General features: G+C 36.4%; 1 protein-coding gene across 5 annotated transcripts in view; it reads right to left on the reverse strand.

Moving 5' to 3' along the window:
* DLG2 (discs large MAGUK scaffold protein 2) overlaps positions 1-27,607 on the reverse strand; it is a 2,194,174-nt gene that overhangs the window by 1,647,718 nt on the left and 518,849 nt on the right. For 3 of the 5 annotated variants that reach the window (XM_055281252.2, XM_063641480.1, XM_055281251.2), the window contains one exon: positions 27,140-27,214. The exons of the other annotated variants lie outside the window; for them this stretch is intronic. In XM_055281252.2, the coding sequence (XP_055137227.1) occupies positions 27,140-27,214 (75 nt within the window). The remainder of the gene's footprint in view (positions 1-27,139; positions 27,215-27,607) is intronic. 5 annotated transcript variants of the gene reach the window in all.

Raw genomic sequence — 27,607 nt, forward strand, 5'->3', positions numbered from 1 at the left:
AATTGATTATGGATGAAAGAGAAAAGAAAGTAGAGAATTTCTGGAGCAATGTTCTTATGTAGGAAAGAGGAGATGAGACCTAGCACATGAGGGGTGGGAAGTGACCTCAAGTAGGGTACTAGAAGGAAAGTCAGAAGATGTGGTACAGATGCAGGCATGTAAGAAAATATGGAAGTAGGGGCTGGTGAACGTTCTTTTCTGGTTTCTTTTACTTTCTTAGTAAAACAGAAAGCAAGAATTTCTGTTGAGAGCAAGAGTGTAGTTTTGAGGAAGGTGAAGATATGTTATAGTCCATTTATCTGAGTTGAGAATAAATGAGCTAGTAATATAAAGTAGAATTAAGGGTGACCCTCAGAGTCCCCCTGATATGAGTAGTATCAACTAAAAGTGAGACCAGTCAGTACGGTTTTGACAGACAAAGATGTTATTGGCTAATCCAAGGACTCATATCTAGTGAGCAGCTCTATATTGGTTGCCGTTTTTTGTCATGGTAAATCCATATCTCCTCCCATTATCCTTCAACAATAGATAGACATAACCTACCATTCCACCTCTGATCACAAATACGTGAGATCCTTCAGAATAGAGACCGATTCACCGTGGTGTTTCTGGTGACTGGCACAATGCTTGGCACAATGCTTATCACACAGTTGTACTCAAAAATATCTCAAATTGAGCGAAAGGCATTTTCATTAGAGAAAGCATGAGTTTCTCAAAATGGTATAAATTTTGAATGTCGAAAGTAGCCTCTCAAAGCTACGCAAATATAGCTTGAGTTGCTGAAATAACATGTTCTCTATAAACTCTTAGTTTGGTCCAGAGTTTGAAGGTCTACCTACCACTCACACTTTGTATATCTACCTCCAAAGGAACTTTTGATTCTGATTCTGTTGGTTATTTTTTTCACAGTCATGCTCATATACAATTTCTTAAGACATTGCAATAGAAAGAGAATAAAAATTACAGTTTTGTCCACTGTATTACTGAGAAATATAAGACAGCATTTGCAGCCTTACTCTGGTGCTGCACTGTACCTTACTTGGACTGCCATCAATCCATACTGTTATCCCAACTCAACAAAGCAGTCCATCATCCTATACAAGCCTTTTTAGTTATGGGCTTCTAAAATTAGTCTTAGATATATAGAAACTCCTAGATACTATCTCAAGGACATCTCATGATGCTAGAAACTGCTCTTTACTCCTCTAAATATCTGCAGAAAAACTGTTCAATTCCCTTCCTTTGTAACTTAACATTTGTTGCCTATAATTGTTCATTATCTTTGTGTGTTTGCATTTTACCTTCCTAATTAGATCATGAATTTATTTGTAACACAGTGAACATCCATATTTATAAATATTATATTTTTATTAAATATAACCTACTTATTAAAATAATGTTTATTTTAAAAGTAGGAATGAGAAAAGGAACTAGACTAAGAATGTTTATCATTTATCAAATACTTATCCTGTACCAGGACCTGTATTGAGAGTTTTACACAATTTAATGTGTTAATATGGAGATAATATTTTACTTCCATCTTAACTCTTTTTGCAAGATTACATAAAGATTTAGCAACTTACCCAAGGTCACACAGCTAACAAGCATTTGAACTGTGACTCCAAAGTCAGTGTTCTTAAACACTCACTACATTGCCTTCCTAGAAAAGTGCTTTCTATATAACAGATAATAAATATTTATTGGATGAGTGAATAGTCTTAGCAGCATTATTGTCAATTCTATGTGGTTAGGTTGTAATTAAAACAAGCTCTATGTCTATTCTAAGTGGTTAGGTTGTAATTAAAACAAATATATAGTGAGTATTCTCTAGTTCATAATGTCTTTATCCCCAAAAAAACTTTTGCAGTTGACCTTAAGTGCCCTAGACAAATAGAAGATATACACTTAATAAGCTATTTTTTAAATCACTCATATTTTTTAATTTCTACCTGCCTGGCTTTCCATAATTCTAATGTTTTTTCCATACTTGAGATCTCATTTAGGCTACAGTGTAAATCAGTAGTACCAAGAGTCTGGATTATCCATCATAATCAATTTGATCTTATTTTTAGTATAATTGAGTCAAAGTTACTTATTCAATTTCTTTTAGGGTTTCCCTCCATGTCTGACACTACGCATAGAATCTTACTAATCATAATAAACTCTTCTGAAGAATCCAAAGTTTATGGAACATGGGATGAAAATCAATAGTTATAGAAAGTGAAAAAACATAGTTATCTTTGGATACTTGGTATGAGCACTACACTAGCTAATCTGTAATATGAAATCTGAAGGTAAAATAAAACCTAGAGGAAGAAAAAAATAAACAATTAAATGAAGACACAGCAGCCAGAAGACACAATAATGTTACCAAATATTGGTCGGCATGAAGACCTAGTAGCTCCCAAAATTGAACTCCGTCTGAAGATAAACAATTCAGTTAAGCTAAAGCAACCCTCCAAAATCAGGAAGGAAAGGCAAATCACACTTATCTATAAGCCCTATGCATCTTCCTAGTATGCATTACTATGTGCATACATACATAAATGCACAAATCATCTAAAGGTCACCGGATTTGACTCTTCTATTATGAAGCAGTTTGTTTCAATTAATTGACTATGGCATATCAATCGTAGCAAGAGTGGCAAGTAAATCTAAATTGTGAAATGCCGTAAATTTTCTTATAACACAAAAGCAAATTGAAATATGAAGCAATGAAACAGTTCAGAATACAGTAAGTTTTACATAATACAAAAGCTTAGTACATGTATATGTCTTTTGTTTTTCAAATATCTTTGTGTTCATTTCCATATGATATTTTCTCAATAGCCTTTTATGGTCAAGCTGTCTCATTCCTATTGCTCTGTTCATTCATTTGCTCATTGTGATTCATTTTTGGATGAATTCATCATTAAACAAATATTTAATGAACTCTATGCCTCAGGCATTACGCTAGGTACTAAGTATATAGTGAACAGAGTAGACAAATTCCTGGCCATTACAGAGCTTACAACCTGTAATATAATTTAAAAACTAAGCAAATAGAGGTACAATTACAAATCGTGATAAGGGTTTAGGAAAATAATAATTAATGAGGAGTATGAGAAAGTGAAACAGTGAGAGAGAGCCTCTAGGAGGAATCCCATGGATAGAGAAGCCATCTCTAAAATGATTAACACTTAAGTTAAAATGTAAAGACTAAAAGGTGCCAGTCTTTCAGTGTATGAAGAATGTTCCAGGCATATGAGACAGTGATGGCAAAAGTCCTTAAGCAAGAAGCCCTTGAGTCTTCCAAAACTGAAAGAAAACCATGTGGCTAAACCAAACAGAAAGACTATCATGCCATGAACTAGAGGAGACATGCAAAGACCAGATCATGGAGGGATTTGAGGACACTGTGTTAAGGAATTTAAAATGCATTCTTAGTACAATAAAAATATATTAAAATGTTTTAAGAAAGGAAAAAGGGCAAGATTATTAGATTTATATTTTTCAAGTTAATCAGGCTAGTAGGTTCATGTGTGAATAGTGTATTATTGTAAAATAAAGTGATCAAGTTAAAATGCTATTGTTTGTAGTCCAGGTAATAGACAGTGGTAACTTGGACTCTAGTAGTATTAGTAAATATGGAGATAAATGAATTTTAGGTATGTCAAAAATGATGATGGGTTGAATGAAGAAGGTAAGGGAAAGAAAGGCATTAAAAGAAATACTCAGGTTCTGGTTATAGCAACTAGGTAAATGGTGAAACAAAGTGACCTGAACAATGAGAAAGGTCTTTCCCAAGAAATGAAGGTAATCAACAGAATCAATATATATTTCTGTTGTGTGAGCCTTTCAAATTTCATGCATTTTTATTTTAAGAGCCTCTACTGAGCATCTTATAAATGCTAAATCCTACTCTAGCCTCTGAGAAATGGAAGCTAAGTAAGATTCAGTGGCTTTGCAATAGGATTCAGACTGGGGAAGAGAATCATATAAACATTCAAATTTTCTTCCACGTGATTCATGTTACAATAATCTGGTAGGACTCAACAGAGAAACTAGAGGTCAGGAGAGACTTCAAAGAGATCACATCTGATCAAGTCTTCATGAATAAACAGAAATCATTATTTTATTTGAATAAGGTGAGGATAGCTATTTCTGTATTTTATTATATTAAACAAGAAATTTTGTATTTCCCCTGAGTTCCCAGTATGGAACGTCTAATATTTGATACATGCTTAATAAACCCCTTTAAGCTTGTTAAAGAAAAATCAAAATAGAAGCCCAAGTTTAGAATACCCCTATTCTAAGCACCATAACCACACAATCAAAACTTAAGTCATCCTGATTTCCTCTAAACACTACCTCTAATAATAAACAAAACAAAAAGCAAGCTTTATGTCCTTGTTAGCATGGTTCAGTAGCATTAAACCAATCAGTTATACAAAATCAGCTTAAATAGCTCTGCTTACCATAAAATAAGTGGTAATATAGTAGCCAATCACAAGAAAAAGTAAAAATATCTCCTCCTTTTTGCTTTATAAACTATGCTGTGAGTGTTGTGAGCACAGCTCCTTACCACTTGAGGGTCCAAAGTCTCCCAGTTTGAGAACTATTCTTTTGTATACACAGTAAACTTCTAATTATTTTTTTTCAATTTCAACTTTTATTTTCTGGGCATACATGTGCATGTATGTTACATGCATATATTGCATGATGCTGATGTTTGAGGTGTGATTCATCCCATCATCCAAGTAGTGACTGCAGTACTCAATAGGTAGTTTTCCAAGTCTACTCTCCTCCTTCTGTCCCCAATTCTAGTAGACCCTAGTATTTATTGTCCCCAGTTTTATGTCAATGTGCACACAATGTTTAGCTCCCACTTATAAGTGAGAACATGGGGTATTTGGTTTTCTGTTTCTGCATTAATTTGCTTATGATAATGGTCTTCAGATGCATATGTTTCTGCAAAGGAAATGATTTAGTTCTTTTTTATGGCTGCATAGTATTCCATGCTATATGTACCTCATTTTCTTTATTCAGTCCACTGTTGATGGACACCTAGGTGGATTCCGTGCCTTTGCTATTATGAATAGTACTGTAATGAACATACAAATGCATGTGTCTTTTTGGTAGAACAATTTGTTTTCCTTAGAATATATACTCAATAAAGGGATTGCTGGGTTAAATGGTAGTTTCAATTTTAGTTCTTTGAGAAATCTCCAAAATGCTTTCCATAGCGGCTGAACTAATTACATTCACATCAACAGCGAAAATGGGCAATGACAGGAACAGATGCTTCTCAAAAGAAGATACACAAGCAGCCAACAAAAATATGAAAAAGTGTTCAACATCACTAATCAACAGAGAAATGCAAATCAAACCCACAATGAGATATCATCTCACACCAGTCAGAATGGCTATTATTAAAAAGTCAACAAACGACAGATGTTTGCAAGACTGCAAAGAAAAGGGAACTTCTATAATGTTTAAACTTTATCTGATTTTATTTCTGACAAGTTTCATAAACACTTAGTAACTCCTATTTTGGGCATAATATTATATTACGCATTATGGAGCTATGTTCTTTGTCCCTGAGTTGTCCTCTTCTGTTGCAGAGATTAGGCACACATGTATAAAATAGTCAGAGAATAATGCTGCCATGAGATAAACCAGTGGGGATGATGTGATGGAGACGGCCTCTATATAAAAGCTGAGGGAATTCAAAACAAAAAACAAACAAAAACACTGTAGAGTTGGCTTGGTTAGAATGCACTTTCCCTAATGGATAAAACTTTCACTTACTCTCTGAAGGTACTCTAGGCAGTCTCACCTCTTTTCTCTGTCATCTTTTCCTGCTGTTCTCTATAATGATATTTCCAACATTTGATCCCCATCTCTCCCCATCCAATGGTCAGCATTTGACCTCCCTTACTTCCTATTTCAAAGAGTAAATAGAAGACATCCCACTGAACGTCTCTCAATTTCCCACCATAAACATACACATGCACTCATATTTTCACACATCTGTACTTAGATACATGACACCAACCATGACAAATACTTTTTGGATCTCATCCATTCCCATCTTCTGGGGAAATGTTTATTATTTATTAGGTCTTCTCTCTTAGCTTCTCCTCAACAGCATCTCATTAGCATTTTTCAATGAAGGGTAAGCTTGTATTAGTCTACACATATATAGGCATACCTCAAAGATATTTCAGGTTCAGTTCTAGATCATCACAATAAAGCAATTATCACCAAAAAGTGAGTCATACGAATTTTTTTTGTTTCCCAGTTGTCTTAGTCCATTTGTGTTGTTACAAAGATACCTGACACTGAGTAATTTATAAAGAAAAAAAGGCTTACTTGGCTCACAATTTTGCTGATCAGAAAACTGGGCATCTGTTGAAAGCCTCAGGCTGCTTCCACTTATGGCAGAAGACAAAGGGGAGCCAGCATGCAGAGAGATCATACGGTGAAAGAGGAAACAAAGAGAGACAGGGTGGTGGTGCCAGGTTCTCTTTAACAATCAGCTCTCATGGGAACTAATAGAGCAAGTACTCACTCATTACAGTGAGGACGACACCAAGCCACTCATGACAGATTTGCCCCTAGATCCCAAACACTTCCCATTTGGCTCCACCTCCAACACTGGGGATCAAATTTCAACATGACGTTTGTGGGAGACAAACATTCAAACTATGCCACCAGTGCATATAAAAATTACATTTATACTACACTGTAGTCTATTAAGTGTGCAATAGCATTATATCTCAAAAAGGCTTTACTTAAGGTATACATTTTAATTAAAAAATATTTTATTGCTAGAAAAGTGCTAAGGATGATCTGACCCTTCAGTGAGTCATAATCTTTTTGCTAGTAGAAGGTCTCACTTGAATGTTGATGGCTGCTGACTGATCAGGATGGTAGATGATGAAGATTGGGGTGGCTGTGGCAATTTTTAAAAATAAGACAACAATGATGTTTGCCACATTTACTGGAATTTCCTTTTATGAAAAATTTCTTTGTAGCACATGGTGCTGTTTGATAGCATTCTACCCATAGTAAAACTTCTTTGGGAATTGGAGTCAATCCTCTTGAATTTTGCCATTACTCTATCAACTAAGTTTATGGAATATTCTAAATACTTTGTTGTCTTGTCAACAATGTTCACATCATCTTCTTTAGAAGTAAATTTTGTCTCAGAAAAACACTTTCTTTGCTCATCCATAACAAACAACTCTTCATCTACTCAGGTTTTATCATGAGGTTGCAGCAATTCAATCACATCTTTAGGCACCACTTCTTAGTCTAGTTCTCTTGCTATTTCCATGTCTGCAGTTACTTTCTCCCCTAAAGTATTGATCCTCTCAAAGCCATTCATAAAGGTTGGAATCAATCTCTTCCGAACTTCTGTTAATGTTGATATTTTGACCTCCTCCAGTGAATCATGAATGTTCTTAATGGCATCTAGAATGGTGAATCTTTACTAGAAGGTTTTCAATTTACTTAGCACAGATCCCTCAAAGGAATTACAATCTGTGGCAGAAATAGGCTTATGGAATGCATTTCTCAAATAAGAAGACTTGAAAATTAAAATTACTCCTTGATCCATGGGCTGCAGAACAGATATTGTGTTAGTAGGCATGAAAACACATTAATCTCCTTGTATTCCTCTATCAGAACTTTTGAGTGATTAGGTGCTTTATCAATAAGCAGTAATATTTTGAAAGAGATTTTCAAAATCTCTTTTTTGAAAGAGTGTTTTTCTGAGCAGTAGATTACAAAAGTGGGCTTAAAATATTCAGAAAACCAGGTTTTGGCCATAATCCCAAAAGACACAATCTCAAATGCCTTAGTCCTGAATGTTAAAATCCCAAAAGATAAACATCCTGAAAGTCTAATATCCTGATAACCACAATCCTAACAAATTAAAATCTCAAAAATATAATTCTGAAAAAATAATTTTAAAATTTAAAAGACATTTATTTACATTTTTAAAAGTGGATTTGAGAAACATATAAAAACATGACAGAACACTTCATAGGAAATATTACACAATGAAATAGGCAATAATAACATATATATTTTGGCAAACATGAACACTTAGGGATACTAAAGACAGTTGTCTAGGTAATTTTTGCGAGTACATAGCAAGCATATGTATTTATTGAGTACACGTGATTTTTTTTTTTTTTTTTTTTTTGAGACAGAGTCTGGCTCTGTTGCCCAGGCTGGAGTGCAGTGACACGATCTTGACTCACTGCAGCCTCTGCCTCCTGGGTTCAAGCAATTCTCCTACCTCAGCCTCCCAAGAAGCTGTGACTACAGGCATGTGCCGCCACGACTGGCTAATTTTTGTATTTTTAGTAGAGATGAGGTTTTACCATGTTGGCCAGGATGGTCTCGATCTCCTGACCTCGTGATCCACCCACCTTGGCCTCCCAAAGTGCTGGGATTACAGGCGTGTGCCACCACGCAAAGCTACACGTGATGTTTTGATATAGGCATGCAATGTGAAATAATCACATCATGGAAAATAGGAATATCCATCACCTCAAGCATTTATCCTTTGTGTAACAAACAATCCGACTACACTCTTTTTAGACATTGATTTTCAACTGTGGGGTGAGTTGTCACCCCTCGCCCCCTCATTGTTCAAGGGTCAACTGCAATATGTTTTGTTACACTGGAAGAACTTCTATATCAGCAAGTGTTTTTGATTCAGAAGGTTGCTGGGCTTGTTGAAATATATTTATTCTCTGACGAAAAACAATTTTGAAGGCAAGCACTGGCATTATGTGTCAAGGGGCAGAAGTCATACACAATTCAATCATTTGGCAAGGGAGTTTTTTTTTTTTTTTTTTGTATTTTTTGTGTGCATTTTCACTTCTATAATCTTCAAAAACACCTGAAACATCAAGAGCAGATATTCCCCACCCATCCACTCAGACTCACACACTAATCTCCTCTGGAAATATCCTCACAGACACAGCCCAAACAGTGCTTTACCAGTGTATTAGTCTGTTTTCACACTGCTAATAAAGACATGCATGAGACTGGGTAATTTATAAAGGAAAGAAGTTCAATGTGCTCATAGTTCCACATGGTTGGGGAGGCCTCACAATCATGGTGGAAGCTGAGGAGGAGCAAAGGCACGTCTTACCTGGCAGCAGGTGAAAGAATGTGTGCGGGGGAACTCTTCATTATAAAACCATCAGATGTCATGAGGTTTATTCACTATCACAAGAACAGCACAAGAAATATCTGCCCCCATGTTCAACTACCTCCCACTGGGTCCCTCGCATGACATGTGGGAAGTATGGTAGCTACAATTCAAGATGAGATTTGGGTGGGGACACAGCCAAACCATTATCACCCAGATTTTGAGGTGTCCATTAACCCAACCAATTGAAGCCTAACATTAACTCCACCCCTTATCAACTTGGGATCCATTGCATCTCAAACCATTCTTAATTTCCAAATAAAGACAATAACAAGGTATAATAATAGTTCTGCCCACTATGATGCAACTAATATGATGCAGCTATCCTGCATACAACTGAAAATTCACTAATCCCTTTCCCAGAATTAAGCTTTCAAGATTTCAACTTTAGGATTTTAATCTTTTTGGATTTGGATCTTTTGAGATTTCAACATTGGAATTATGGCTTTCAGGACTGGGACTTTCAGGATTATGCTTGGCACTACAGTAAACCATGCTGTCACCCAGGCTTTGTTCTTCCAATTCTAGAAAATAGGCAGGGTAGATTTAGCATAATTCTTAAGGGCCCACAATTTTCAGAATGGTAATTAAGCAGTGGCTTCCACTTAAAGTGACCAGGTCCATAAGTTCCTAACAAGAGAGTCAGCCTGTCCTTTGAAGTTTTGAAGGCAGGAACTGACTTTTCCTCTTTATGAAAGTTCTAGGTAGCACCTTCTTTCAATAGAAGACTTTTTTTCCTACACTGAAAGTCTGTTGTTTAGTGTAGCCACCTTCACCAAGGATCTTAGCTAGATCTTCTGGATAACTTGATGTAGCTTCTACATCCACTCTTGCTTCTTCACCTTGCAGTTTTATTTAATATGGATGGCTTCTTTCCTTAAACCTCATGAAGCAACATCTGCTAGCTTGCAGCTTTTCCTCTGTAGCTTCCTTACTTCTCTTGGTCTTCAGAGAATTAAAGAAACTTAGGGCCTTGCTCTGGAATAGGCTTTGGTTTAAGGGAAAGTTGTGGCTGTTTTGATCTATCTAGACCATGAAAACTTTCTCCATATCAGCAATAAGGTTGTTCCACTTTCTGATCATTCATGTGTTTACTGGAGGAGCACTCTTAATTTCCTTCAAGAACTTTTCCTTTGCATTCACAACTTGGCTGTTTGGTGCAAGAGGCCGAGTACTCAGCCTATCTTGGCTTTCGACATGCCTTCCTCATTAAGTTTAATCATTTCTAGCTTTTGATTGAAAGTGAGAGAAGTATGACTCTTCTTTTCATTTGAACACTTAGAGGCCATTGTAGGGTTATTACCTGACCTAATTTCAATATTGTTGTGTCTCAGAAAATAGAGAATCTCAAGGGGAGATACAGAGACAGGGGAATGGCCAGTTGGTGGAGGAGACAGAACAACACTTTTATCAGCGAAGTTCTTGATCCTATATGGGCACATTTTATGACACCCCAAACCAACTATAATAGTAACATTGAAGATACTGATCACGTATCACCATAACAGATATAATAATAATAATAAAATGTGAAATATTGCAAGAATTACCAATATGTGACAGAGAGACATGAAGTGAACATATGCTGTTGGAAAAATGTTGCCAATAGATTTGCTAAACACAAGATTGTCACAAATCTTTGATTTGTAGAAAACACAGTATCTGTAAAATTCAATAAAGTAAAGGTGCAATAAAGTGAGTCATTTTTGTATTGTAAACATTCTCTTATTTGCTCTTCAATCCCTACCACTTTATTGAAACTACTGTAACAATGACTTCCTTGTTAAATAATCTATTGAACACTTCTCAGTCCTTAATTCAGTTGTTTTTTCAGTCCCATGGGCTCTTAAATATGCTCATTTTTCACTCTGAAAAAAAGATATACTTTCCTTGACCTAGCATTTATTATCTGGTACCAGCTCCTATCCCTCTTCACAGGCCAATTGACATCTCTACTTTCATCTTAAAGACTCTTCAAACTTAACTTTTTCAAAATAGATTTCATTATCCTCCCACTACCATACCTAAAATGAACCTTTTCCAGAGTTCCCAAATTCAGTAAATGACACTTCTGCACACAGTTTCATGCAACCTAATACTGCCCTTCCTCTTACAACACTCATATAAAATTCATCTCCATGCCTTGGCATGTTTACTGCCAAATATCTCAAATTAATTCCTTTCTCTTCATCTTCACCAACACCCTCATTCATGCTGCGAGGCGAAGCCAGTTGACCTTCTGGATCAGGTGGGGACTTGGAGAACCTTTGTGTCTAGCTAAAGGATTGTAAATGCGCCAATCAGTGCTCTGTGTCTAGCTAAAGGATTGTAAATGCACCAATCAGCACTCTGTAAAATCGCACCAATCAGCACTCTGTGTCTAGCTAAAGGATTGTAAACGTACTACCAATCAGCACTCAGTAAAATGGACCAAGTCAGCTCTCTGTAAAATGGACCTATCGGCACTCTGTAAAATGGACTAATCAGCGCTCTGTAAAGTGGACCAATGAGCAGGATGTGGGCGGGGCCAAATAAGGGAATAAAAGCTGGCCGCCCGAGTCAGCAGCAGCAACCTGCTTAGGTCCCCTTCCATGCTGTGGAAACTTTGTTCTTTCGCTCTTCACAATAAATCTTGCTGCTGCTCATTCTTTGGGTCTGCACTACCTTCATGAGCTGTAACACTCACCGCAAGGGTCTGTGGCTTCATTCCTAAAGTCAGCAAGACCACAAACCCACCGGGAGGAACAAACAACTCCAGACGCTCCACCTTTAAGAGCTGTAACACTCACTGCGAAGGGCTGCGGCTTCATTCCTGAAGTCACTGAGACCACAAACCCACCAGAAGGAAGAAACTCCAGGCACCTCTGAAGGAACAAACTCCGGACACACCATCTTTAAGAGCTGTAACACTCACCACAAAGGTCTGTGGCTTCATTCTTGAAGTCAGCCAGACCAAGAAACCACCAGAAGGAATAAACTCTAGACACATTTTGGCAACCCAGATGGGGCACATTTTGGTGACCACGAAGGGGCTATGCCCTATAGCCAAGCGGTGAGTACCATCAGACCCTTTTTACTTGCCATTCTGTCCTATTTTTCCTTAGAATTTGGGGGTTAAATACCAGACACCTGTCGACCAGTTAAAAGCGATTAGTGGAGCCACGCGACTAAAGACACGGGTGTCAGGCTTTCTGGGAAAGGGCTGTCTAACAATCCCTGAGTTGGTTTGCCTGGAACCATCTTCCACTTTTCCTGTACTCCTGGGCTGAGCTGAGGGTCAACAAAGAGGAAAGCCATTCAACTCCGGGGTCCCAACAACAAGCTGATTGACCCTGCGGCCATGAGTGTAACTCTCAAAGTCATGTCGCCCACACAAGACTTACCCATCTATCCTATCTATCCTGACCCTTGCCTCCTGGGTCCTAACGCCTGTCAGACAAACTTCCTCTTGCCTCTCTTCTCTCATCTCCGAGGGTAGTTCTGCTTCTAAAAACTACTTCCTGTCTCTGGTGCTTTTCTAGTTTCTCCTATAAGAATGATTTATAGTATAAACCTCAGGACTCTGTTCTCTTCTTTAGGCACCCGGGCTCACCAATCAGAAAGACATAAATTTTGCCCAAAGCCCTGTCAGGCGGGGGACTATCTGGAATTTTAGGATCTCTCCTCAGACTAGCAGGCCTAACAAAAGTTCTCCAAGTCCTCACCCGACTCAGAAGCTCAGCTGACTTTACCTCGCAGTTCCATGCCTGGGACATAGCAGGCACCTCGTAAATATATATTGAATTAATAAAGGAGGGCAGATAGATGTATACACAGATTTGAATGAGCAAAATGAATAATGGTGATGAGCTGTAGAAGACTCAGGCTGTTTAACAAAGATTGCAATGAAAAACTAGCTATGGGCAGGAGAACAGTTCTGAGGACAAGAAATTTAAGATTTCCCTCTTTTCCATTGTTTTTTCTTCAGACAATTGTAAAGAGAAGAGTTCCCTGTATCCTACAAAAAGCTGTATTTCTGTTGCCAAGGGCTCTCCTCAGCCACAGCCTTACCAGATGTCTGGTCATGATGACTGAAGACAGTTTAGCTTATTCTGTATACAGAGTATAAGGCTCCAGAAGGCCAAGAAAGTTCCTAGACTGGGGATTTTGGAGGAGGAAAGTGGTGATTTTCTCTTTGCTCTATAATTATGTGAGTTGTCCCTACTCTGCATGCAATATTTTTCCCTCTTTAGGGGTAGAGTAGAATTAGTTGTATCATTTGTTTGACTTAATATATTATGTTTGGGCAACATACATGAAAGGAAAGCCATTCTTTAAAAATAAGCTCTCAGAATAAGTACTGTAATCAATGGATAGGAAATCAATGAATAGCTTCAAAAAACACTATAAATCATAAGATAAGGACTGAAGAGAGTATGTGCTGGAGTTTTACTTTCATCATCTCATTCAATCACAGAGATGACTCAAAGAGGCTAAGACATTTCCTAAATTAAGTAAGCAGCGGAGATAGGATTTTAACCCAGTACTGAGTGACTTCAAAGTCCATGCTCTTTCCAGTGTACTTCATATAGTGCAACCAAGAATAAAACCTAAGTACCTTGATTTGGTGACAGAGAGGATTGTATTCTCTTCCACAGCCCAGTTTCTTTCCAGATTCTGTGCACTGTCCAAATGCACAGGGACTGGATTAGATGAGATTCTTTTTTGGTTTTGTATAGATCTTCCTATAGACCTCAAGCTTTCAGAGAGTCATAAAACTGCCATTCCATGTGTACTTTAGAAAACTGCTTTTGGACAAAGATTTTAGACATTAAGTTTTAGCCCAGAATGCATTTTTGCATCCAAGTTATAAACAGAGTACAACTTTTTAATGTAATTGCTGATACAACTTAAAGAACAATGGTGTACGACCAAATCCATTGTAGAAACAAACTGACTCTTCCAACAGAGTATTAGCATCTTTAGAGAGAGGATATATTTAAATGTGACTACATTATGCAAAATTTTTGCTTCTACAAAATGTAAATTGAAATAGCCTTCAAGATCAATTATCATGTTTATTTTTTTACCATAGGTTGATAGGTTTAGCCAATCCAGACATGAATGCCATTAATTATTTTAATTAGGTGTTTGTTCTGAGTTGGATGAAAATATATGGATCGGCAAATGAAATATTCAAATGTTTGTACATATTTTCCCTCACTGCTATCCCTTCTCCACCTGCTCCAGTCATGCTCAGGTTTGGGGTTTTGATTAGATGCATTTGTTGTGCTTCTTGTTGCTGAAACAAGGGAGTCAGTACATTAATCTAGGCTTATAATTTTGTAAGGCAGGCAAAGGACTATGCTGCCTGCTGCCAAACAGGACCTCCTTGAGGAGCTATAGTAATTAATGTTCCATTCTTGTGTCAAGTGCTGTTAAAAGTTTTCTTTGGGCCAAAGTTTGTCCAAACATTTTGTACAAATCTGCAGAGCCCTTGCATAGCTGGAGGCTGCTTCATGAAGTTTGGCATTGAGTCCTGCTTTGTATTGGTAGTAGGAAGCTGGCTGTAGCTACAGACATGGCCTTGTGGAATAGCTTTCCCTGCCTGGACTACCTGAGGCTAAATCTAATGAGGCGAGTCTGAGCATAGTATGGGCACAATCAGAAAAGCAGCACAAAAAGTCAGAACAGTAAGTAGATGCAAGGAAGTCATTGACAAGAAAGCCTCCATATCTCTTTTATATAATTCAGGCACGTTCATAACATTTCTTTGTTATTTCCTTGAATTTCTAGCTCTGATATAGACAATTTATAAGTACAAAAAAACATAAAGAATAAATATTTTTAAAAGTCTGTAATAATTATTACTAAGCTTATACTCCTGTTCATATGTTGTATGGCCTGCTATTTTAACATTAAATTGTGTGAAGTACCCATCTCCTGAATATTGTAGGAAAAGCTTCCTTAAAGAGACATTTGCAGTATGAAGTTTTCAAGTGGGATTATTCTCTTGGAAGAGCTATCATTAATGTCGCCATATCTGTAGCTGGTCTATAAATAGCCACCAATACCCAAATTAAGAGCACTTGATGGTGTCTGTGTTTGTTCCTCAGTGATCTAACAATACCAGATAAAAGAGAACATAATAGTTAGGGAGAGATGCCCAGGAGAGTTCATAAGACATTTATCTACTTTGTGTCTAGAAAAAAATCATTATAATTGCACTGGACCTGGCACTCCATAACCAAACCAATCACTTGCGCTTCTAAAGGCTCCTTCATCACCACAGGCTAGAACATATTTTCCAAAAATACTTTTCAGGAACTCAAGCAGCCAAAGCGAAATGTAGCAATGGTTCTGAGTTAGGAAATACCTTTCAAAGATATAGAAATTGTTAGAGAAATCGCCATTAGAAAAAAATTAAATTCTATGCTCTTAAGTAAATTAACTCATATAAACATCTAAACTCCATACATTTCAGTTATATCTTAGACTATCTGCGGTAAGTGGAAGTAAGTCAAGCTGTGAGAGAGTTCATTGCTCGAGTGCCTTTGAGAGGCAACATAGATTTTAAATGCAGCCACCTTCAGAGTTCTCTAGTGCTGATAATAATAACATAGTAATAACAATAAAATTAACATGAATTGAGCACCTACTATGCAGCAGGAACTGATTTAGGCACATACCTATGTTCTCTCTAATTCTGAAAATAATCTTTCAAGGTAGGTAATTATTATTATTTTTATTTCATAAATGAGGGAAGTAAGGCAAAGAGATATTGAAAGGTGATATGGCTGGTGAGAAAAAAGGCGATTTTAACAAGTTCTGCTTGACTCCAAAACTCATGTCCTTACTTCACTGCAATATGCCCTTAAGTGATGGCCGAAAAGATCAAAAGAATGAAGGTTTATCTACACTGAAAAGCCCAAGTAATGCTAGTACATGCCAATGCACTGTTAATAACCAGTAACAGTACACCACCCAAGGCAAATCTCCTTGCACATATTACCAGGGCTCTCTGCTTTACCATCAGTCTCTCCTTCCTTCAATACCACCACAGTCTCCACCACAAACTCAAGCCAATGCCTCAGTTACTTAGGTTAGAGAAGAGAAAAATCTGCTACTCTGAGAGTTTATATAAACTGAAACATGCCAGCTATCTGGTCATCTAAGAACTGTCAAAGAAAGAGAGGCTCATAAATGTGAATCTTCCTGAGAATTAAGGTTATTGGAGCATTATATATTTTTGTATTTTGAATGATTTTTAAATTTGCAAATGTTTTTGGTAGCTACAGTTAGAAGACACAAAGGTAATTCTGATGTCTTCTCCAAAACAGCTTTAAAAATAATTTTTGTTTTTTATGTGTTGACCCATGAGCAACATTTATGTCAGTCAAGATATAAGGTTGTAATATTCCAGTGCCCCAAAACCAAATTATATCATAGAGTGTAAGAGCTTGTTATTGCTTTTAACACTTCTTTCTTTCCTCGCTGTCAGATGCCATTTCTCTTGACTGCCAATATGGCAGGCTTCAGCAATGTCCTCTCTTGAATTTCTATACACCTGCTCTCATTACCTGGATTTTCTAATGGGTTAGATAATAAAATGCCATGATTATATGAGACATATCTGAAAAGTCTCTATAAGGCATTATGGGTCTCTCACGTTCAAACATGTATGCCTAAGAAACATTAAGAAGACAATACAGTAAAATCATAGAATAAGTTATCAGTAAATTAGTTGTGAGCACTGAAATACTGATTTAGTCCACTTCAACTCCATTTTTAGTATTTCTCAGTTTATGCTACATAATTGAGGTTTGTGGGTATTAAATAAGTAAAATATTGTGTACAGCCCAAATTCCTGTAAGTTGATGTTAGAGAGAATAAATACGCTATTCTTCCAGGGACATTTTTAGACGCAGAAACAGAACTCTTGAATTGGAAAAACTATGAATCCATCCCATTGTGGCATTTTGTACTCCTAATAGCTTACAAATTATTGAATCACCATATTCTGTTAGTAGCCTTGTACAAACCTGTGAAAAAATAAATCTGTAGCATACATCTCTGTCATGAAACCATCTCTGAGAGAACATTTCATATTCAATTCCTGCAACAAAGGATGAAACCAAGAAGTAGAAAGATAGAGCCTAGCAACCCCTTAAAGAAAGCCCATTATTAAAATCCCTTCAGTTCTGAATGGTAGGTCATGCTGAATTTCTAAATAGGCAGTCTTGTAACCCTCTTTATACAGTGGCTATATACATGGTCTTCTGCAAATAAATAAGACGAGATTAGCAGTTCCAACAGCACTGTGAAGAAAGACCTTCAGATGTGCTTTTGTGGCTGCCAAGATGGTTGTTCAACATTCCAATACTGTCAAACTGCAATGCATAGAATCCATGTGGCATCTTCCATGATACAAAGCATAGCTAATAAAAAAAAAAGCCTCTTCTAAATTCATCATTTTTACAGCAAACTCAGGAGCATCAATTTGTCTATAGAGATAGTAAACAATATCAGAAACAGGGCCAAACTGGGAATCCAGAGGAGTCATTCTGGCTCCCCTACATGCTGATGATATGACACCAAAATAAGTTATTTTACTTCTCTGAGTTTCAGTTTCCTCATCTGTCAAACAAGGTAAGAATATGTTCCCTATTCAACTCAGAGTAAATATAAACTCTGTGAAATTATTTTAAACACTTGCAAGAAATAAGCAACTCAGAATCTTTAATGGTGCTATGTCATAGGAAAACAGCCCAGAGAAAGTCAGGCATTGATTATGAGTAGGTAGATTATGCTCTCAGGAATCCTAGAAAAGGGCTTCTTAATATTCTCAATAGAAAGCCAATTAAACTTTCATTTGCTAAAATAATGTAAGTATTAAAAACAAACATCAAAAGAAACAAACAAGGATTCCCCTTTCATAATAAAAACAACCAACATTAGTAATTAAGGGAGCTTCCTCAGCTTGATAAAGGACATCTACAAAAATTGCACAGTTAACATCATGTTCAGTGATGAAAGACTGAATACTTTCCATCTAAAGTCAAGGAGGTCTGCTCGTACTAATTCTGTTTAACATTGTACTGAAGATTCTAGCCACATCAACTGGGCAAGAAAATTAAACAAAAGGCATCCAGATTAAAAAGGAAGAAATAAAACTTTCTCTATTTGCACATGACATAGTCTCGTACAGTATCTAGAAAATCCTACGAAATTCTCTAAAAAGCTATTAGAACTGGTAAGTTTGGTAAGGTTGCTGATACAAGATTAACAAATGCTGATTTTATTTCTATACACTGGAATGACCAATGTAAAAGTAGAATTAAGAAAACAACTTTGTATACAATAGCATTGAAAATAATGAAATATTTTGGAATAAATTTAGCAAAAGAAGGGCAAAACTTGTATTCCCAAAACTACAAAACATTGTAGAAAAATTTAAAGAAAACTCAAATAAATGGAAGGACATTCACGGATCAGAAGATTTAATACTGATAAACAGCAATATTCCTCAAATTGATCTACAGAGTCAATGAAATCCCTATGAAAATCCCAGCAGGCTTTTTACAGAAATTCATAAGCTAATCCTAAAATGCATGCAAAAATGCAAGGGACCCAGAATAGCCAAAACAATCTTGGAAAAGAACAGAGTTGGCGTCTCACACTACCAAATTTCAAACTTACTACAAAGCTACCATAATCAAGACGGTGTGGCACTGGCAAAAGGATAGACATAAAGATTACTGAAACAGAATTGAAAGTCCATAAATGGACACTTATACTTACAGTCAGTTGATTTTCAACAGAAGGGAAGAGACAGCTCCATGGAGGAAAGAACAGATTTTTCAATAAATGATGCTGGGACACTTGGATATCCATATATACTGTATATAAAGACTAACTCAAAATTGATGACAGACCTAAATGCAAGAGCTAAAACTATAAAACTTTTAAAAGAACATGTAGAAGGAAATCTTTGTGACCTTGGGTTATGCCAAGCCTTTTTAGATATAACATCAAAAATACAGGTGACCAAAAAAAGATAAATTAGACTTTATCAAAATGTAAAAATTTTACGCTTCTAACGCCATTAACAAAAAGTAAAATGATAACCCATAGAACAGGAGAAAATATCTGCAAATCACATATCTGATAAGGGACTAATATCCAGGACATATAAAGAACTCTTACAACTCGATAATAAAAAGACAAAAGCATTAAAAATTGGTAAAGGATCTTAATAGACATTTTGACAAAGAAGATAATCAAACGGTAATAAGTATGTGAAAACACGGTCACATCACTAATCAATAGATAATTCAAAATCAAAACCAAAATGAGATACTACCTCACACCTATTAGGATTGTTATAATACAAAAGATAGGTAATAACGAGTGTTTGTGAAACTGTAGAAAAATTAAAACTTTCATATATTGCTAGAAGGAATGAAAATGGTGCAAATGTTACGGGAAACAGTTTGACAGTGCCTCAAAAAGTTAAACATAGAGTTAGCATATGACCCAGAAATTTCACTCCTAGGCATACACCCAAGAGAATTGAAAGTACATGTCCACGCAAAAACTTGCACAAAAATATTCATAGTAGCATTATTCATAACATCAAGAAGTGGAAACAATCCAAATGTCTATCAGCTGATGAATGAATAAACAAAATATGGTATACCCATACAATGAAATATTATTCAGCAAAATAATGAAGAAATAATGGCTGGTACGACATGGATGAACCTTGGAAACATTAGGCTAAGTGAAAAAAGCCAGTCACAAAGGCTGCATATTACATACTTCCACTTACAGGAAATATCTAGAAAGGGCAAATCCATAGAAACAGAAAGTAGATTAGTGGTCTGTAAGAGCTGGGAGGAGAATGGGAAATGACTGCTAATGGTTGTGGGGTTTCTTTTAGGGTCATAAAAATGTCCCAGAAATGTCCCAAAATTGATTGGAGTGATAGTTGTACAACTCTGTGAAAGAACTAACAATCATTGAACTGTATACTGTAAGTGGGTGAATTGTATGGTATGTGAATTATATTCCAGAGAATCTGTTAAAGCATTAAAAAAAAAACTGATGGAAAACAACAGTAAGAGATACACAAACAAAAAATCCCAAATACTCATAGGAAGAATGTCATAAAGTTTTATATTCATTCTGTGTTCTATCAGATCTTTGGCTGAATGGCCAAAAAAAAGAGAGAAAGTAGAAAGAGGTGGGTGAATATTGAGGTCCGCAAATCAGTCAAGTTGAATAAAGAGGAAATTCTAGGGAAAATACTAAAAATTACAGAAAGGGGAAGCGGGGTACACTGAGCATAAACTTTGATGACTTCAATTTTACTGTGTGCCTATCCACTATTCCTCCATTTAGTTTCCCAGATCTTGCCAGCAACCTTAGGGCTTGCATCCTCCATTTCTTTGCTCAGGGCATGCTGAATACATGTCTATGTGTTTTCTGTTTTATTTCCTGTGTAGGTTTTATGTGTGTGCACTGGGAGTGCCCTTTCATCTTTCCCATGAACCAATGCCCTCCTCCATAAATACCGTGGGTTCCCTTTCTGGGCATATTTCAAAGATCAGTGTAACAAAATTATTTTATATGAGTATTACCGTTCCCAGCAGAGTCTTTAAAACTAGAGAGGAAACCGGTGTAAGTCTAAAATACTATAAGGGCCAGAGCTTAGGGAAAAGAGCAACATATCCATTCTATCAATCTCATCCTCTTTATACTTTCATTGATTAAGAGCCCCTGACTACAGCAAAAATGAAATTAGAGGCACTCTATAGAACTCACATTTCTTAAAGTACATCATGCCTTTTCTGAGATAATTTCCCCTCTGGATTATTTTCCAATCCTATGGCAACCACCCACATGGCCAAATGTACTCTAATCCCACTGCCCACCAATTTAAGGTCCTGTATGCTGCAATTTTCTGCAATTTTCATAAAGCTACGATCATCTGATAATATCCTGGCTTCAATTTATAAGAGGACTGCTGATAGCATGAAAACCTTGCCCTAAAAAATAAAAATTGTATGTAGTCTCTCCAAAGACAACTCTTCAAAGCCATTCTGGGTCTAATTTCCCAGCAGCAGAATTAGTCCAGAGGGTGCTGTCTTCATAGAAGCTCTGGAAACACCCAGAGAGCAGACACAACACTATTTTATAACTGGGTTAGATGCTTCTGAATGCCATGGTCTGGGTATTTATGTAGGGTGTGTACCAAATTAGGTCACACAATGCATTCTGGGGAAAAAAGGGTTGGGAGGAGCTACCAAAAAAAGAAAAAAAATCTTTAGGACTATTGCAGAATAGCTTATGCACATTGTATTAACTGGTTTCTATTAGACTGAATGATCCTGACTGTGGGTAATGTGAGGCAGTCTGGGAGAGCATGTTGGAACAATTAACACTTTAAAATAACATCTCTGGTTTCTATGAGAAGTGTCTGTTTTTACTGATTTCCCATAAAAGAGAGAAATTACTTTCATAACCTAGAGAGACATAGTAGGAAGATGTTAAAGTGTTTTTAAATGAAAAGGAAAATCTGGCCCCACTCCTTGAAAATGGTTGTATACAAACAGAAATGAAAATGGCTGAGAATATAAATAGCCCTCATTAATGACACTCCTGTATCATCGGTTCCTGCCTGTCAGAGAACAAAAAGTTTCTTTTTCAAGAACTGCAAGATTCTGCTTTCAAAGTCTTAAAAAGAGTTGTATATTAACTCCTAGAACCTTTTTCCAGAAAAGGCTCTCCTACATAGGTCTAAATGAGTACCCCTGATTTACTAGTGGGTTATTGTCTGTTTTTTATGCTCTTTCTCACCAATTTATCCTGCCCCATGCACTCCCTTCTGGAATGACGTATCCTTTTCTTTCTTTCCTTCTAGCACTTACTAAGCATTTAATTATGTGCCAGGGGCTATGTTAACACTTATTATGCATTATTTCATGTAAATCTCAAAATATCCTGTTGTGTACATAAACTTAGATTAGGTAAATTGTCCAAGGTCATACAGCTTACTAGTAGAAGAGTATTACTTTACTCTTTCCACTTACTAGTGGAAGAGTTAATACTTTAACACAAATTTCATTCAATTCTAAAGGGTGTACCCTTAACTATGACCAAATATTGCATCTTTTGTCTTCCAAAATCCATCTTAAGGCAACTTCCCATTTGGAAAATGTATAGTGCTTTTTATAGACCATTATTAAATAATGTGTTGTCAAGTATAATTATGATTTATACATATTGTTTTCTGCTATACATTGAGAAATCCAAGGGTCAGTTAAAATACGTGTTCAGTAACTACTTCTTGAATAAGTAAATGAGAGTTGACATATTCAGAATTCAGTGTTCTAATTTATAAATGCTTATGATATTTGAAAATATTTCCATATCTGCTGATAGTATTATATAGTGATAGAAACATACAGATATAGCAATATCTATGATAAGTTCCATAATAGCAGTCAACTTAGCTTTTAGAAATTCCTTTCCTAGCGTTAATTTCCAGTAACTAAGGGGTGTGCAAATGTGCAACGAAACAAAAGAATTTTTGTAGCCAAATCATGTGTATTTATATTTTGTATGTCTAACTGATAAAATCACACATTATAGCCATTTCTGAGTATACCTAATAACTAAGAATTGAGGATATTCAGAATTGGGTTTGTGGATATTCCTCAAAATGATTAAATCCATGCATGGACCATAGCCATACTGAGTGGTTCACAAATATGCTCTAAAATGCAGCAGCCACTCAAGCTTCTTACAGCTGGTCAAATCCAAAGTTCTTTAATTCCAAGTGCCAAATGCTAATTCTTAGCCTAGTTCACCCAGATTCAGAGAGCTATCATTCTTCAGCTGAGTCTTAGAACCTGTGGGCATCTTCTCAATTGTTTGCAGATGGCAGAAGCTCAGGTAGCTACTGTGTTCATATTCGTGGTCATACAAACCAATGAGGCATATAATCAATTTAAATTTAAAATGTAAGGGTAAGGAAGGCTATCATTCTAGTGATTAATACAGCCGCACAATGGGAGAGAAACAATTAAACTGCCACACTTTTCACTAGGGAAGATATTTCATGTATTCAGAAAGTTTAATTATGTCCATGTTTCTAAATAATTAATGGGGAGTAAAATTTCTTTTCTGCTCAAACCCCAATCTGTACATTATAGTTACTACTAAAAGGACAATCCAGAAAAAAAAAAAAAAAAAAGCCTCTCAGCCCCATTACTACATAGGTGCCGAGTGCCAAAAAACAAACAAACAAACACACACACACATCCGGGAGGAGAGAGAACAAATAGTTAATAGAAGCCATTTTCAAGGCAATTTGTAACTGGTGACACATTTGCAAAGCAATGTGGAGGAGCCAGAAATCCAACGATAAAAGCTCTGCACTTAAAATGAACTTGGGGCAAATGCAGACATGAAAACCAAGGCTTTTTTGCAAAATGTAATAAAGCCTAATTATGAGGATACAATCATTCCAGAGTAGAACAACAAAGAGCAAGAATAGGACAGTGGAGAAAGGAATGTAGGAGAGAATAAAGTGAATTTGAAAAATGCACAAGGATAATAGAGACTATCAATTTATTAGGCATGTAAGTATGTATTAATTTATTTATAACTTGCTTCAGTCCTTGGAGAATTTAAGACAGCCAAGACATTGTCTTAAGCACAAGGTGAAGATTTTTACTATTTCCTGAGAGATTATAAAATGAATATTAATACCAGAATTTCATACATGTCATAGTTTTTGGTTATATAAATATGTATATGCTAATTGTAGAGTCAACTGCCCATATTTTTTATTCTATAAGGTGAATTAAGTTATCAAATTATTATTTCGTCATTTTTTAAATATACCCAAGTGTTGTCTACAGTCAGATATTTGAAATAGATTATAAATTATCAAAATCCCAGTGTTAGTGCTTTTTTCTGAGACTACTACTTATTACACTATCTCTAAGGGAGACTCAATAAACATTGCTGACTAGTAGTATTAAACTATTTTCTTTTTCTTTTTGGTTGCAAGTAAATAAAAGAACAAACCCTATCAAAAATAAATAAAACCTAAATAATTGAGAAAGAAGTAACATTGATTATTAACAAGTTATTGAGGCCATTTCACAGAATCCAAGAGAGTTTTGAGTACATAATACCTAAGAAGGGCAGATACAAAGCAGCTTTAGAGGTCTAAGCAATTGAGGCTCACATAACTCTTTTTCCAAACTATTCTCATTCATGTGATTCAATATTGATGACTACCAGTTTGGTATATCTCCAGTACAAATTTCAAATTCCCAGGAAAAAAAATTCAACCGGCCCTGCTGGAATCAAATGTCTACCCCCTGGATCAGTAGCCAGGGGCATTCTCATATAATCTAAACATGACCATCGGGAGCACACCACTGTGGACCGGGGGTTCTCTGCAGAGAAAGCAGATCGGTATGTGTAGCACAACTCCTTCAGAAAATACATATTTCACTGGGAGATAATAATTACTTTTATGTAAATAGCAAAGGAAATTTATGAAACCAGTAGCCCCCAGTTCTATGGCAGAAATGAAAAAGAAACATCTACTTTCTGATTCTCTCACCCGACCACAGCACTGAGAATAAGACTTTAATGCTGGCGCTCTGACTTGTGATCTTCAGCAAGAGTCTTAAATGTAGTTGTTTATTTGTTCCTAAGGTTCTACAATAGAACTAGGACCTAATCTGGGATTCCCAGATCCCAAGGGGTTCAACTCCAAGGGAATAATGAAAGATGAATGATTTATAGTAATTCAAAAGACAGAATCCTAATTATGCATTTCCTTGCAACAAGACTACACAAAGTAATAAAATGCGAAAGTTCTTATATTAATATTTTGGGCTGAAATTACCAGTGTTTTAGAGGATCAGAAATTCTTATTGGTGTTATACATGAGTGTGTTTGATTTACATAGGATTACTGACTTATTCATGTTTATATTTCCCACAACTGGCATAGTACTAGACACAACTGAATGGAATTACTAAATTTTGTAGCTTGAAAACAAAATTCCTGAAAACACATGTTCTATGGTATTCTCTTAGGAGAAAAGTGTTAAAGAATGATGAAAAGGAGAAATAGAAACTACCAGCCTAAGAGGGTAAAATGCCATTATTAATCCTCTTTACCAAGAAATCTGAGAGCTGTGAAATAATTTATTAAAACTTACTAAAGAGAAAAATCAACATATAGGAGATTCACATATTGAAACTTAACTCCCAGAATTTCTGCCATGTACCAGGGATTTTACTAGCTGTGGATATACTAGGACGCCAAGAAGTACATTGTCTCCATGGAGAAACAGCTGTAGGAATCGGTAATTATGAAATGATACCATCAGGGATACAATGAAAGAAGTGTTATATTTATGAACAAATAATAGAATTATTAAAACACATCCTTTCCCAGTTCAAGATCAGCCTGTTCAACAGGGCAAAACCTCGTTATTTACCAAAAATACAAAAAAAAGTAGCTGGGCTTAGTGGCATGCACCTGTAATCCCAGCTACTTGGAGAGGCTGAGGCACAAGAATCACTTGAACCCGGGAGGTGGAGGCTGCAGTGAGCCAAGATCGTGCCACTACCCTCCAGCCTGGGAAACAGAGTAAAACTCTGTCTCAAAAATAAAAACCAAAACCAAAAACAGAAAAACCACATCCTTTCTCTATCATAAGTAGTCCCTAAGCATGCACTCTCCTCTGACCATCTGCTCAGAAAGTTGACATTTTTATTCTCTGAGACTCCAGCATGTCTGAGCTCCCTCTGCACTGCAGGAATACCTCCAAAATTTAGCATCATCATCTCTCCTTCACTAAAGGTGATCCCACTTTCTCCTCCTGCCACAGATAAACAAAAACTGAGGAAAAAAGCTTAATCTCTTACACAATCTGAGTGAAAATCAGGCTCCCCTAGGCTTACTGCTAACATAGTTGTAAGACATGCTATGTCAGTCCAGTCGTATCTTTCAGCACCTGGTACCTCAACAATAGATAAGGATATTTAGGAAACTCCACATATTACTTTTCCATTGCCTACAAGGGGAGTCAAATGAAGAGAATGTCCAAAAGATAACTTTCTAATTTCTTATCTCCATCATACACAAATTATTTCATGACAGCTCAACTGTCATTTACAGTATACATAATTCCAAGAGACACCACTGTCATTTCTATCAGGCAATCCATGTATTACAGAGTATCATACATTCAGCCACTTTCTTCACACACTTCAGAGTACAGAGTAGTAGCATGAGTACATGAAAGGAGAAGTAGGATGTCTGGGATCTGTTCCCAGCGCTACAATTGATGCACTATTCTTATTCCCTTTGCATTTAAATCTCCCATCTGTAGCACAAGGATAATGACATAGTACCTGTTTGTTTCTAAGGCACTGGAAAATTCTCTGGTAGAAGATACTACGCAAATGCAGAGACTATCATTACACCAGGAAGACTTGAAAATTGCAAGTTGGTGTGCTCATCACTATTAAGCAATTGACACAGTGACAAAAGAGAAAGCATCTTTCTTCAAGGCATCTAAAATCAAGTATTGCTGAATATGCAGCTATCCTGAAAAATACATGTGCAAATATATTCATTTTAATGACCTTCCAACTCTAACTCATCAATAACTCATTTAAAGCAATCCTTTCCAAGTTATCCTGACTCCAACAAAATGCATAGAATCCCTAATCACTGATATTTTTTTATAATTCAAAGCTTTCTGAAAGGTTATTCTTTCTCCTTGCAAAATATTTGCTTTACTCCAGAATTTCAGAGAGCATTCTGGCTCATTCCACTCAGATTATTCCAAAATATAAAAACATTTGTCCTTCAATCTGCTAATCTTGGAATAATCAAACTTACAGTACAGTGGTGGACAGGCATCCAAGCAGGGGCTTCCACTGAACAATTCTGGGCTGGGCATCTGCCTTGGTTTTGCTGCAAATAAGTAAAAATGATATTATATTCTACTTATTATGGGCCAGTATGTATATATGCTAGCTGACATGTTTATTATCAATATGTTTATTACCTTATTTATAATCATAGAGAGAGAATGCTTTGTTGGTGCAATGCTGCAGAAAACTAGGTACATAATTTCTACTCTTATCAAAGCATAAGAAATTATCCTTTTCCTTTTTTGTTACTCTAAGGACTAGGTTTTTGGCACCAGGCTGTCTCAGCATCTGGCCTTCCAGGCTTCAATAGCAACCACCTGAGAACTCTTATAACCCATGGGCTGACTGTTCTCTTCCAGGCTCCTAATCAACCCTGATACATGCTGTACTCCTGTGAGATCACATGAGTCAAGGTATAGAATGGCTGTTTATT

The sequence above is a fragment of the Symphalangus syndactylus genome, chromosome 6 (genome assembly GCF_028878055.3).
Source record: "Symphalangus syndactylus isolate Jambi chromosome 6, NHGRI_mSymSyn1-v2.1_pri, whole genome shotgun sequence".
Taxonomy (NCBI): Eukaryota; Metazoa; Chordata; class Mammalia; order Primates; family Hylobatidae; genus Symphalangus; species Symphalangus syndactylus.